Genomic DNA, 14,594 nt, shown 5'->3' with positions numbered 1-14,594 from the left:
AATGTAAACACAAACACTAAAAGCTTTCAGAAGAAAATATAAGAGACTATTATTGTGACTTTAGTATAGCAAAGAATGTTTTTTAAGTACCAATTATAGATGAAAAGATCGATACCTGGACTGCATTATAAATTAAAACTTGAGCACGACAAAACATATGAAACACCAAGCAAACAACAGCTATACACTGGAGGGAAGATATCTGCAACTTACATAACCAATAAGGAATCACTAACCAATTAGTATATATAACCAATGAGAATTTTAAATTTAGTCTCTCTAAAATATGTACTTTCTAGCATTGGATATTTTTATTTGGGGAGAGAATAAAAGTAAATGTATGGGTTTGGTTTTATTACAGTCAAATTAATTAGTCAATTTTTTTTAGACTCTGAAAAGCACAAACATTTCAAGTTAGACATAAGAATTTCTGAAGGGCCATATGCAAGATGACTAGGAGCTCATGGTGGACACCAGACTAGGGGAGAGAACTGAAAATTGGTACTGCTAGATGATGACTGTGCCAATTATATAAAATATCCCAAGGACAGATCTATAGGGTAAATTTGAGCCTGTGAGTACCATACCACTAGTAAAAATGGGCAAAAATGTGACTACATATTTTTAAGGTATTTTGAAGTTTAAAACTGAACCACTTTACTAGCTAGATTTTTGTTAGAAGACAGATTTATGTACACAGTCACAGCATTTCAATTCTGCTACCCTCCAAAGGGTTTTTGAAAAGAAGGAAAGGGGGTAAAAAACAAAGAAATCATCTCTATGTCCTAGAACAGTAGAGGTGAGATTACCATAATTTGTCAGAGATCAAACGTACTCAACCACAAATTAATCAGTGTGAAACTAAGTGAACATTACTTCTCCCTTAATGGATTCTAAGTTATTAACTCCATGAATTTGAGTGCATTTCTTAATGTCACATAGTTTGAGACCTACTTTTCGAGGTGTTGAGCAAGATCTGAAGTTCGGTCTGTTCATTCAGATTTAGTTTGTCCACGTTTGTATTTAGAAGTATGTTACCAGAAACCAGAGAATTGCTAGTTCCTATGAGAAGGAAAAAAGTAGAATTTTATAAAAGTCTACATTTTCATCACTAGAATAGAGCATTTTATTCACAGTTGGTAGCAGAATGCTCTCTGCTATTACAGGAATGGGAAACAAGATAGCTCACCTTTCAGCACAGTGAAGAGAACACCTGCAGGCCCCGCAGCACCTTGTGAAGAGAAATTAACAGATTGCACTGCTATATTAGGTTGCACCACTGATGTGGTGCTTCCCAAAGACACGGAATACATCTCCATTTGCTCAACAAGCCTGCATAGAATAAAACACAACAAAATATTCTAGAGATCCGCCATAAAACTGGTTGTGTGTGTTTCACGTTCCAGTAGAAAGGCATGACCACAGAACTTGTGCAATCACAACAACATTGGCACAATCCCCTGAAAAGAACTGATTTTCTTTTCTAGAGTCTTGTTTTGTTATATGCTCCTTTTTCTTAAGTTCTGATGGGCTGTCCCCACTGAAGGGTACCTTGGACATAGATGCTAGAAAGGTGGAGTTCAAGAATGACAGATTTCCCAATGGGAATAGTCTTTATTACACTATTCTTCCCACAAAAGGATGACGTTGCCACCCACCATTGGCCAGGCATATGATTCTTATTTCTCCAGTGGTGAGACTCAATTTCCACTTCATCAACTCCCTCCTCTCACCCAAACCCCTTGGGTTCCCAAGCATCTCCTGTAAGTTCATACGGAACTATGGGAGAGCAGAGCTCTGAGCTACGCTGCAGGTTTTCATAGCATTACTTTCTACTCTGGATAAGTTCAAAGATATATCAGATGGAAGACAGGGACTGGGGGCAAGGTCTGTTAATTTGGTGTTCTCCAAAGATGAGTCCTAAGACTGTTTCCTTTTCTTGTTTCCCATAAAAAAAAAATTGTACTCTTTCTGTACTTGACATAACAAAATATCTCTATGATAACTGGTTCAATCTAGTTTTCCCAGAAATGAAAGAATTTCATTAAAATGTAATGGTTTTTATTATGCCTTTTTGCTTCATCTCTTTTAAGAAATAGATGTTACAGTCTAATTGAAGCCCCCTTTGTAATCTTTCTGATCTCATCTTACTCCCTCCCCAAAGTGCAGATAGTTTTCAAGAAGAAAATGAGAGCTACTGAGTCATCACATTGGGATTATTATTATGCCTGGTTTTCGCTTCATGTGAAATATAATAAAGCTCTGTTCAACAACTAAAAAAAAAGTGATTGTTCTTTATTCTAAATCTTTATTTCTGCCACTAAAATATCTTTTTCCTTTCCCAAGGGAGATTTTTTTAAAGAGCTATATTTTTAAATAAAGATCACTTCATATATGTGATGGTAATTCATATGGAAACAGTCAAGTCAGCTTCTCTATTTCAAAGGTTTTCCTTTGAAAAGGTTTTCAGAACATCATTTTCTGTAATTTTCAGCAATTCATACTTTGTATTTCCCACTTAATGAATAACAATCATACTCTAGAGCTGCTTTCAACAGGAGGAATACCTAACAAAACTCCAATCTGCTAACAACACAATTCATGCATTCATTCAACCAACAGTATCTGTTGAGCACCTACTAAGAGGTCAGTACCCGTGAAACACTGAGGATACTAAGGGGAGCTCCCTCAGACACTTGAAGGCTAAAGACCTGCTAGATATATGGGGGTGTTTGCCACTTTTAAAGGGTTGCTCTAGCCACAGTCACTTCTAAGGCCATTTTTCCTTCCTCCTTTTATCATACTTGATTAGATCACAGGCGCATGCCTGTCTCTGAGTTCCCAATCTGGAGGCCAGAAATGTAAATAAATCCTTTTGAAAACAAGACTGGCATTTTGCCAGGTTTTTGACCTAGAAATGTCTTTCTCAAGGACCTGGGAACCATCTCTTTGAAATGGAAACACCAAGAGAGTTAGCGCCCCTATGGCCCACTTTCCGCAGGAGGGTAGGAGCTTAATTAACTTCGGTGGGTGGGCACCTTGCTCCAAGTTGCAAAACTACCCCTTTCCTTTCATAAAGATATGAGAGTTTGTTTTCCCTCTGGTAAAGTCAATTAGCTAACACAAATGGCCACCTCAATTACCAGGTTAACATAGGATAAACTATGTATTATAAGTAGAGCTGTCAAGCTCTCTTAATTAAGGACTAGTTATTGTCTATCTGAGAACATGTTTGTAATGAGTTGCATCTGCTTGGCTACATAAAGAGATCAGACTCCTCTCTGTCTTTGCAGGCGCTCAGGGGTTTGCCTGTGATGCGTGTCACATTTAATGCCTTTAATGGTTTAATGCCTACCCAATCAGTGTTTTCTTTCTCTACTGTCTTTGTAGGGAGCATTTCTGGGTTGAGAGAAGATTTTGTTTTTAAGTATGTCTCCCCAATATCATGATCAGCCTTAAATTATGAGAGAGCAGAAACTGTAAGTCAAGATGAGACATACATGTTTATTGAGTCATGTTAATGATGAAGACAACTGCTAACCTCCTTTTTCAGGACTTACTACGGATAAGTCAGATACTATGACAGTGGTATGTATGATCTCATTTGAGCATCACAAGAATCCCACTGAAGTGAGTCCCCAAACTGCTCCCATATTACATGGAAGAATCTGAGGCTCTTCAGAGAGATATGAAGTAATTTGGTTGCTGCATGTAGCCACTAAACAACAATGCTAAGGTTTGAACCCAGAACTGACTCCAACAGCCACAACCGTTACATTATCCCAGAGGGGACCCACAAACTGCTCTACTGAGACCTTCAAAGCTGCCTTGGATGCCCCACTACACCCCTGCTCCAGGGTCCATGGGGCCCACCTGTATTACGATCCTGTTCTTAGGTTCCCATGAGACTTCATATGCCTCTTTACAATAAATCCCTTTTGGTTAAGGTAACTTAAGTGGGTGTAGTGTAAGCAAAGAAACATGCTGGAACAGAAATGCAAAAGAAATATGCAAGGTAGATGCACAAGGTGGCCAGTCCTAGGGAAACAGTTTAAGTATAAATATAAAAGCAAAAGTAATCTACAACATAGGAATCGAAAAGAAAGAAAGCAGGTAGAATTGAATCCTTGTTTATTTGTTTTCTTTTAATGTAGCCTTGGGAAAGCTAAAGAAAGCTTAATCAAAATATACCAAGATCTCAGTAAGTGCTGAGCTGGGCGAGAATGGATGGGGGTCGGGTTGGGGGGTGGGGGCTGTCAACGTGTTTTGCAAAGTTATGCTGTTATTTGCAGCTCCATGCACTGAATCAGGAGTTGGAAGGGCTCCCACTGTGCATGCAGTTGTCCCCGGGCCATGACAAACTAAGGCTGGGAAAACAAGACCTACTCTAAATCATCCCAGTTATGCTCTATCTCCCAGGCCACGGCCACCCCTGGAATGAGGAGTTAACATTTATCACTCCATCTAGTAACTGAAGATCACCAAGGCTTTAGTCTGCATTTCAGAGAAGTCAGACATTTAGTGCATCCATGAGAGAAATAAAGACACCTCTCCATTAACGCTTTAACCTAGGAAAGGAAACAGCACTCTGTTCGGTTTTCTTTCCAAATTGGAAGTGGGCTTACGTTGCAAAGGAATCTTCATTATCATCAGCAGCAGCTCTTTGAAAAACATCTTCACTGGCATCTAGAATTTGACTCACTGTTGTTACAGCAACTATTTTTGCCTGCCAGAAGAAGGCACCGATCAGAGAAGACACGTATCATCATCATCATTCCCATAGTTATCATGCATTATTATGGCATCAAGTAGCACCATTGTACGGTAATCTGGAGGTGTTTGTCAAAACCAAAGGCTTAGTTTTTAACCCACGTAAGATGGCAGAGAGAATAAAGATGCAGCACAGTGAATGAGTCAACTAGGAGGCTTGGGTCTCTGAATTTGACCTCACAGCAAAGTCTTTTGCAGAACCTTCCCCCTACCCCAGCCCCAAGAACACAAAAGCAGATGCTGAGATACAGAAGCAGAAACAAAATAAGAAGAGCACAGGGCTCTTCAAACCATTACAGTCCGCAGTGCTCAGTGAAACGTATTAGTTAGACTTAGTGTAACTATTATATTTAGTACCTTTTAGACTTAGTAAAATTATTTCTAGTTTTCTTGTAATTAAAAATTTAGGAGTACATCAGAGAGGATCTCTTGGCATTTGATTACAGTTTAACTGCCTTCTTTTGGAGGTACTGATACCCTTCTGTCCTTACAGGCTAACCCTTCCAAAAATTCTACATTTGGCAGTCATTATTTTTCTTTCAATTCCATTTTTATTAACTTGTGATTTGAATCCCACTTTCTTTCTATAGGACCTAGGATAACAAAAATAATTTTTTTAAATAAGACTTTTAAAGGGAATAGAAGAAAGGAGTAGATAGTTTCAGGCCATGCTGATACCCAGCTAGGAGACACTGGGTCATTCTATAGGTGGTTTACAGCCCTGCTAGATCAGTACCCAAGCTGTGCCAATTGGTAAATGCTGACTGTAGTTTTTCTTTTCAGGTACCAGAGTTTAACAAGTTATGGTATCAGAACTGTAAAGTACAGTTAATGTTTTTGGAAAGCCAAAACCAAAATGCAAATATGTTTAGCAGAAGGATCACAGTTTAAAATAGTGTGTTCCAAAGTGAGTTCCTTAGAACTCTAGTTACTTGGAGTTGAGTAGTGATTGTTGAGGTCAATTGCAGTTGGTAAACATTAATAAAGTGAAATAGACTTGTTCAGAAGATTTAGCTTTCCAGAAGCCTTAACAGATTGATTTTCCAAAACACTTTAACCTCCCAGAAGATTTAACTTAATGATGATCATTGTAACTATCCTGAAAGAGAGTAGTTGGACAAGGAGCCCTTTTATATTTCTTTGAGTATCTCTCAGAAAGAGTGCTCTGCAAGATGGTTTTAAGCAACCTAAACCATGCCCAAGTCCATACTGTGGAATAAGCACTGGAGGTGGAATGTCTTTCTTTCTTCCCCTCCCCTTTTTTAAAACCATGTGAGTTTTACCTCAGGTATAGCATTTCTGGATGCATTAAAAATCTGTCCGGCCACTCTAGTAGCAGAAGTGATGTTCTCAGGAGTTAATTTACTGGCATCAGATGTTAAAATCTGGGTTTCATCAGAAATATTTTGCGATTGTGTTGCAATGTTGACTACCTGTTAAAAAAACAAAAAGCTCTAACTTTATACAACTAGGTCTTAACACTTTGCAAGCAACTTCAGATGAATAAACTGGAATTTAGGTGATCCTCCATCTCCTGAACATCACGTGCACTGGGTTTTTCAAATTTGCTTCTTTTCTTGCATAAAGGACAAAGTACATGCAGGCCAGTGGCTTCCCAGCCCTTACTACCTGTCAGAATTAAGACAGGCTGTCTTAGCTAGACCACTGCTCCTCAAGGTGTGATCCGTGGACCAGTGATGGCCAACTATTGGTTACAGGTTCCACAGGGAGATAAGTACAGAACCTGAGAGAAAGTGGTCTGAAACTTACATTAACAATTCTATGCTGTTTCATCTGATAACTTTTAAAACTGGATTTGCATTTTATATGTTACTTTTCATTTCATTTTCCTAGTAATTCATTTTTATGTATTTTGCAAAATTATGGTCTGCAATGGGTTGGAAATTTTTCAGTTGGCTTTTCAGCACAGAGAATTTGGGAAGCACGGACTTAGCAAACTTTTCCAAGTACCACTTGGTCTCCCGGGCTCTGGGTAGTAAGGCTAAAACACATTAATCCACATTGTCTTCAGTGGAGCCAAGGGTCAATGTGTGTGTGTCTGTGTGGCTTAGTTTTCACTAGGTGGCAGCATCACTTCAAAAATCAAAGTCACAGGCTAATCATGCCCAGAGAAGGGTCACAAGCAATATCCAATCAGTAGATAGAAACAACATTCTCATTCAACAGCCATGTGTTAGGCACTTTGCTGGATGTTTTATAGGTGTTATCAAATCTTATACATGCATTCAGTAAGTGCTCAATAATTAGTGTGATTAGCTGTATTATCTATAATATGGGAAGAAACATCTAAGTCACAGAAATTGTACAAGGACTAAATGGGATAACATATGTAACTGGCACCCAGAAGGACCACAGAAAGATAAATTTCCTTCTCCTCCCTTTCCTTGGCCCCAGGTATTAGTAATTCCTCGCATTTGCATTTGGGGATATCCTTAGTCACAATAATTTAATTGGCATGAAAACATATTTAGTTAGATGTATTTCCCTTCATCTGCTTGTGGATACAGCTCTGAGACCAGCATCAGACTCTAGACTTTCCTGTGACAAAAGATCTGTGGTCATAGTTTGTTTCTCTTTATTCTGATACAGTAGACTATCAGAATCCCTTCCTTTTGGTCTCAAATGTCAAGGACCTATTTTCCATCAAAACTTCAGTGGTCTACAAATATGAGGCCATTAAAAATATGCTATAGATTATCATTTGCTGAACTTTGCTGAACCAACATGTCCAGCTGTCCCTTTTCACAAACAGGTATCAGCTTAAAAAAATAAGAATGGTTTTAGTTACTACTTCTTGTTATTTCTAATTGGAGAGTTTTTAAAGCATTAATTTGACCATCAGATATCTAAAGAACAGAGAACCCGTACAGAGTCTGAACTTTTTCCCCTTATCCATCTCACGGACCATACGGCATACCTGATTTTCCAGAGTTTTCAGATTTACATTGCAATTTCCTATTGTCACATTTTGTAATTCTATCTCTCCGTATTCATTAAGACTGCACAGCCGGGTTGCCATTGGATTGCCCGCTTTAATAAAAAGAAGAAGGGCAGAGGGATAAATTAGGTGTATGGGACTAACAGATACATATATACACATGTATAAACATATATACATATATAAGGTAAACAACAAGCACCTTCTGTATAGCACAGGAACTATATTCAGTATCTTGTAATAAGCTATAATAGAAAGGAATCCAAAAAAGCATATACATAAATATATATACATATATATATATATAACCAAATCATTTTGCTGTACACCTGAAACTAACACAGTATTGTGAACCAATTATGTTTCAATTTAAAAAAAAGGAAAAAACAAAGACAATGTTTGCAAAGATGGGCACAGAAACCACCCGCTCCAGTACACATAAGCCTTTCTCAGTATTATTTTACTTTACTCCTTAAATGTACATTATTCCCTTAAAATGTTATTTTACATTTACTCCTACCATCAAGAGATGAAGTATATTCCTTCACTTCCTGAATTTAGGCTGTCCTTACAACTTGCTCTGACCAACAAAATGTGGCAGAAATGACACTGTATGAGTTTCAAAACCTAGATCCTCAAGAAGACTTGAAATTTTGGCTTTCACCCTCTTTGAACACCATCCTGAGACCATCATATAAGGAAGCAGGTCTAATCTACTAGAGGATGAGAGGCCACGTGGAGGAGAATTGAAGCCCTCCAGCCAACAGCCAGCACCAGTGCCGCATGTGAGTGAGGTCGTCTTGGACCTTCCAGCACAGTCCAGCTGCCACAGTCAACCCACAGGACTATGAGAAATCTAAATCTTTACTGTTTTAAGCCAGTAGGTTTGGAGTGATTTGATACAAAGCAATGGAAAAGTAAATCAGACAGTTACTACAAGAATATTTTAGGCAGACACCACCTGTCTTGATTTTTAAATCTGGAATTCAAAAGACCAGCTGACTATTTCCTTCCTTTGAAGTCTGCAAGGAAGGTTTGCCTTCCAACAACTTGGGATGTAAGGACTTTGACCTGGATGCAGTGGTGGATACTAGGCTGAGAGACCAGAAACAACACAAAAAATTCCTACTAGATACTGAATTACATGTTGATGTTTCCTTCTTTATCCAAATCTTGGCAACATGTGAAAGGCAAAGAGTTCTAGTGTATTGCAGCATCCACTCAGTATGTGGTTGGCTCTTAATAAACCCTTGTTGAATCATTGGGTTTGTTTCCTAGGATTATCACCTGAGCCTCCCTACCTCGATGTCCTCCTATGGTTAATACTTAAGGGACTGTTAATAGATAAAATCACCTTCAGCTGTCATTAGCAGGACAGCTGATCAGTAGGTGAACATTCCTCAGAACCAGCATTGGGTAGCTGCTTCACGGGGCAACAACTAGAAACACTGAAACCAGAGATTGCTTCCACAACATGTAAAGTAGAAGGTTACAGTCACTCTTATACGATGGCTTCACCTCTACTCTATGGCATAATGAAAATTTCAAACATATATGTAGGATGTTATTTTTTTATGTGGCCATAGTTCAAATGCATCTTTTCCTCTATATTAACAAGTATGAACCTGCCTACTTAAAATCGTTGAAAAGTATTTTGGTCATTTGCTATATAAAACCAAATTGTTAGAAGTAATTATTAACATAAAACTAAAAGCAAATCTGCTGATATTTGGAATCTATATATTTTATGGGCTCAATCTGAAATTCAAATTTATGTATAAGACACATTTTCATAATAGTTACTCAGAAAAGAAAAATAAACAACCAAATGAAAGTGATTCTCTTGTCCCAAAAAAGTAACATATATCAAGCAAGTATGATGTCCTTTGATGGGTATATTACTGGTTCCTGAGTCAGTAGCACACAGTAACTTTCTATTTTGTAAAGTATGATGAAATATTTAAAACATATAAAACATATAAAAATTAAGACAACAGCTATCTATGGACATACCACACAGTGTAGGGAGGAAGTACCAATAGAGATGAAGCCCCCCTTTTACCTCCTGAGCTTTTATGAAGAGGCTGGAAGGACCTACGTAAAAGTAGAACCAGGAATACTTAAGTAAGCGTGATATATGCGAGCAGAGGCAATTTAGACTCTGCAAATGGAATGCTGGTCCAAATAACCTCAGAATAAATAAGGTAAAGAAGAAACAGCAGTACATGTAATTTATTTACTGTTTCAAAGAACCCCTGACACACACAGAAATAAATATCTCAATAAAACATTTCCCCAGGGTCATGCTGACAGAAGTTCTGTCAAACACTTGTATAAATGACCTAGAATTAGCTGTGCTGTTGAGCTATCTGGTTCTGCAGGGAATGGATGATGACCCGCAGGAAGACGTGAGAGGTAGGAGGATTGGTCAGATGAAAGTCAATGCAAACAAAGAATTGCTAAAACATTTAGGGAAAAATCATATGGCATCATGGGCTCTAAGCTGTCAGGAAAGGGATCCATGAATTTAAAGGGGTACTCTCAGAAGACATTATTCAGTCTGGCATTAAAATCATACATGTCATCAAAATCCTGGATATCATCAGGGAGCATATTAGTATCAGAAAATTGCATTTGCTCCTTTATTCTCGGAAAGCCTCTATGCAAGCAAAGTTGTCATGTTTCAGGAAAGGTATGATGAGCTGAGACTGTTCCAAGATAGATAACTAAAATGATCAAAGAGATGAAGGGCTACTGACTGTGCACAGACTTAACTGCATCTCCACCGAGGATGAAGTCTCAAAGTAGATATGGGGTAAACCTACAGTTTTGCTAATCTTTAAAATTGAGATAAATTACATACCTCAAAGAGCAGATCTTAACCTGATCAAACCCCAGAAGATAAAGTAAGACAAACCAATTGAAGAAGAATTCAAAGGAATTTACTACTGATTTATATATTTCAGTTTTTAGGAAAATTGGAATTATGTGAGGTAACACCCAAAACCCTGAACATCACCATCCTGAAAGGGAGCCAAGCCCTTCCACAAAATCTTCCTTGATGCCTCCTCTAGGGACCTAACACTAGCTGGAGGGATGATAGGAATGACCCAGCACAGCAATTCACATGCCTAAATAGAGGAGATGTTTGGAAAAACACATACCATTTACAGTGCTCGTGTCACACGTTTGCAAGGAAAATCCGTATCTTCCCACAGGGATTCTGCCAAAAGTAAAACTCCCATAGGTACTGTTTTCACAGAAATTAACTATAACAGAAAGAAAAAATGCTTTTCATCATAAATTCATCATTAATCAAAATTTTTTCATTATAAATTTTCATCACTTTTCTTTTACAAATTTCAAACCAGATGAAAGTCAAAGTTCCAAACTTATCCAGCATAACTTGAAAGGTAATAGAAAGCTTAAAGGACTCACTGACAAGCCAGGAACTACATACTTTCTTATATAGTTAAGTTACTACCATTTCAATAACTAGTATGTTAGATAACAAGTTTCAAATAACATGCGCACAATGTAGAACTTAGTAGAGGTGGGATGTGATCACTAATGCATCAGAAAGGATAAGGGCTCAGATTAGTTGAAATCTTGAAAATTAAAGATAAAGAGCCTACAGTGGCAAAAGGCAGCATGATGATGTGGGTTAAAGCAAAAAGCCAGTCACGGGGTATATGGGAGACACTGGCTGGTCAGAGTGTAGGAAATTATAGGGGCGAGTTTCTAGGGCCCTGAATCCTAAGCAGGCAGCAGGAGGCGTGTAGTGTGTTGCGGAGCACACTGCAGATCAAGAAGCGGCTTTGAACACTGATTCTGAGATACCACTGACTGAAGTCAAACCACTTTAATAACATCTCTTCAAGAGAAAGAAACCACTAATTTAATAACGTTTCTTCAAGAGAAAGAAAAGACAAGAATTTCATCTAAGCATATACTTGAATAGAAAAATGCATCTTGATTTCAGAAAAGTTTAACATGTTAGAATAGTGACATTTGAAGTGGGGTAATACAGCATATCACCAACTGAAAGGACCTGAGAAAATCATATTATCCATTGCCCTGTAGCAGACACTGCAGCCAGAAGGAAAAGCAACTATGAGTTTACAGAGAAACTTGACAGATGTTAAAGAGACAAGATGTGTTGAACATACAGGTAAACAGCACAAGAAGGAAAACTCAGCTTTTACTATGGAGCTAATAAACATATCTTAAATCCATCATCATTATGCCCATTGTTACTATAATCATTAATGGAAGTTTCAAAAAGCTTTGCTGCTGTCCTTATTAACACGGAAGTCACCTAAACCTCGAACCCTCGTATTATCCCAAGTAACTTACTCATTGTACATCTCAGTCCTTTCCAGTCTTCTGGACAAATGCATCTGCCATTTTCCCAGGTTCCACCATTTCTGCAGAATTCTATAGGGATGCTTGTTTGAGTGGTGAGTGTTTCTAAAAAAACAATAAATAACAGAATAGTATATGAACTGGTTGATTAGTTTCTCCTTTGGGGTCTGTGGCCTTTAATTTCTTTACGTAACATCATTACTTCAAGTACCACAGCTGAATAAATAGTCTTTGTAGTATCACCAAAAAACATATATATTGAGAATCTACACAAGTTATACAATGCTTACTAGATGTTATGCATACCAAAAAACTATGTTTGAAAGATACAACACCTTGCCCAAGGAGATCAGAATCCACTGAAGGAAAAAGAAGACTATATAGATGATATAGATAAGACTAGACAGATGGATGGATGGATGGATAGATAGATAGGTAGATAGACAGATACCAACCAAGTCAACATGCAGATTTCTAAGCGCTATAAGAACACAGAAGAGGGGTGAGAGGACAGAGGTAACCTATTCAGGGAAGTCTTTCCAGAAGAGGTGGCATCTACATCAGATTTTTAGACTAAATCTAGAAAAGCCAGATAAAGTGGGTGGCTCCAAGTAGGCAGGATGCCAAGAGCAAAAACACAAAAACACAGAAAGTTCTAATGTGTCCAAGGAGCAGAGAAAAGTTGAACACATCAGAGCATTGGTTCTACATGGAGCAACAGCAGGTCGGTCATAAACTGGATTGTGAACAGCTTTATAAACCAAGCCAGAAAAATGTAATCCTGCAGGAGCCTAGAGAGAACTTAAAACAAGGGAGTAACATAACAAGGGATGATTTTAAGGAAGATTTCAAAAGTAATACGGGCTTTTGGGACAGAAGTTAGGAGGCAAAGAACACCAGCTAAATGAGAACCTGATCTAAAACAGTAGCTCTAAGGAAATTAGGTGTCAGGCGATTCAGGAAGCCCACCTGAGACAGGACTGCTTGGTGCTAGTGACTAGATATTTTGAGTTGGAGACACTGGGGACTCTAAATTGGAAGACAGGGTGGATGGTGAACAAATTAACTAAGCTTAAAAATATAGGAGGCAGAGTTTCAGTTCCAATAATAATGGAGTATATTGTATCATATTAACCCTCCCACAGATAACAATTTTAAACTCTGGACAAATATAAAAAAAATAACTACTTGAGGACATTGGGACAGCAATAAAAAGCAAACAGAAAGTGAAGGCTATTCCAAGTTTACACAGTCTTTCTAATAAGGGCACTACCCAGCCTGTATAGCAGGAGTGGCTGAAACTGGCAGAAAGCCACAGTCTTAACAGGTCGAGGTACGACAGGAGACTGTTTAGGGCCACCACACAATTGATGCTGATAGGAAATATCCCAGAATGGAGGGAGCCATATAGAGGGGAGGCCAAATTCTGTGTGTAAATTCCCATCAAATCTGGAGAGGAAAAAAAAGCATTAAAAAATAAATAAACAGAGCTTCTGGGACACGTGGGTCACTATCAAGCAGCCTAACCTATAAGCAAATTGAGCTCTAGAAAGGGAGAAGAGAAGGAATAGGGCAGATAAAATATCTGAAGAAATAATGGTCAAAGCTTCTCAGACTTGGTTAAGAACTTTAACTAACAGATCCAAGAAGCTCAGCAAAGCACAGACAATAAACACAGGGACAACTGCACTTAGACACATCATGGTCAGACTCATAAATCTCAAACGTAAGGAGAAAATCCTAAAAGCAACCAGCTCCCGGCCCAGACAGTTTTACTGATGAACCAGGGAAGAAATACTACCAATCTTTTAAAAACTCTTTCAGAAAACAGAGAAAGGGAGAAACTTTCCAAATGATTTCACAGTGCCAAGGTAACCCTGATACCACAATCTGACAAAAACATTACAAGAAAAGAAAATTACAGACCAATAAACCTCATATACACAGATGCAAAAATATTTTTGAAATAGTAGCAAATCAAATCCAGCAATATACAATACTGACAATTCATCATGACCAAGTGAGATTTATCCCAGGATCACAAAGTAGGTTTAACAATAGAAAGTCAATTCATTTAATTCATCATATGACAGAATAAAGGGTAAAGACCATATGATCATTTCAATAATCATAAATTCAAAAAACATTTCAATAAAGGGGGGCAAACATCACCTGCTGTATTTTTTAAACTCTCAGCAAACAAGGAACAAAAGGGACATAAAAATCATCTATAAGGAATCTACCACTAACATCATACTTAATAGTGTACTATTGAATGCTTTCCCCCATTGAGACTGACAGAGAAGAGTTTAATATAACTGCTGTAACCAAATTTATGGTTACCAAAGGGGAACATGGGGTTGGGGATAAATTGGGAGTTTGGCATTAGCAGATACAAACTACTATATAAAAAATAGATAAACAGCAAGATCCTACTGTCTAGCACAGTGAACTATATTCAATAGCTTGTAATAACCTGTAATGAAAAAGGACATATATG

At 37.9% G+C, this 14,594-nt stretch overlaps 1 protein-coding gene across 1 annotated transcript in view; it reads right to left on the bottom strand.

Annotated features, from left to right (window-relative positions):
* Positions 1 to 14,594, bottom strand: part of ADGRG7 (adhesion G protein-coupled receptor G7) — a 66,885-nt gene that overhangs the window by 33,011 nt on the left and 19,280 nt on the right. The window contains exons 2-8 of the mRNA XM_010966386.3: positions 12,086 to 12,199; positions 10,894 to 10,998; positions 7,709 to 7,821; positions 6,054 to 6,203; positions 4,626 to 4,726; positions 1,190 to 1,332; positions 955 to 1,062 (exon numbers count right to left, since the gene is read on the bottom strand). Coding sequence (XP_010964688.2) covers positions 955 to 1,062; positions 1,190 to 1,332; positions 4,626 to 4,726; positions 6,054 to 6,203; positions 7,709 to 7,821; positions 10,894 to 10,998; positions 12,086 to 12,199 — 834 coding nt within the window. The remainder of the gene's footprint in view (positions 1 to 954; positions 1,063 to 1,189; positions 1,333 to 4,625; positions 4,727 to 6,053; positions 6,204 to 7,708; positions 7,822 to 10,893; positions 10,999 to 12,085; positions 12,200 to 14,594) is intronic.

This window comes from Camelus bactrianus, chromosome 1 (assembly GCF_048773025.1).
Source record: "Camelus bactrianus isolate YW-2024 breed Bactrian camel chromosome 1, ASM4877302v1, whole genome shotgun sequence".
Classification (NCBI taxonomy): Eukaryota; Metazoa; Chordata; class Mammalia; order Artiodactyla; family Camelidae; genus Camelus; species Camelus bactrianus.
The sequence above is the reverse complement of the archived record's forward strand: the minus strand, read 5'-3'. Positions and strand labels throughout refer to the sequence as shown.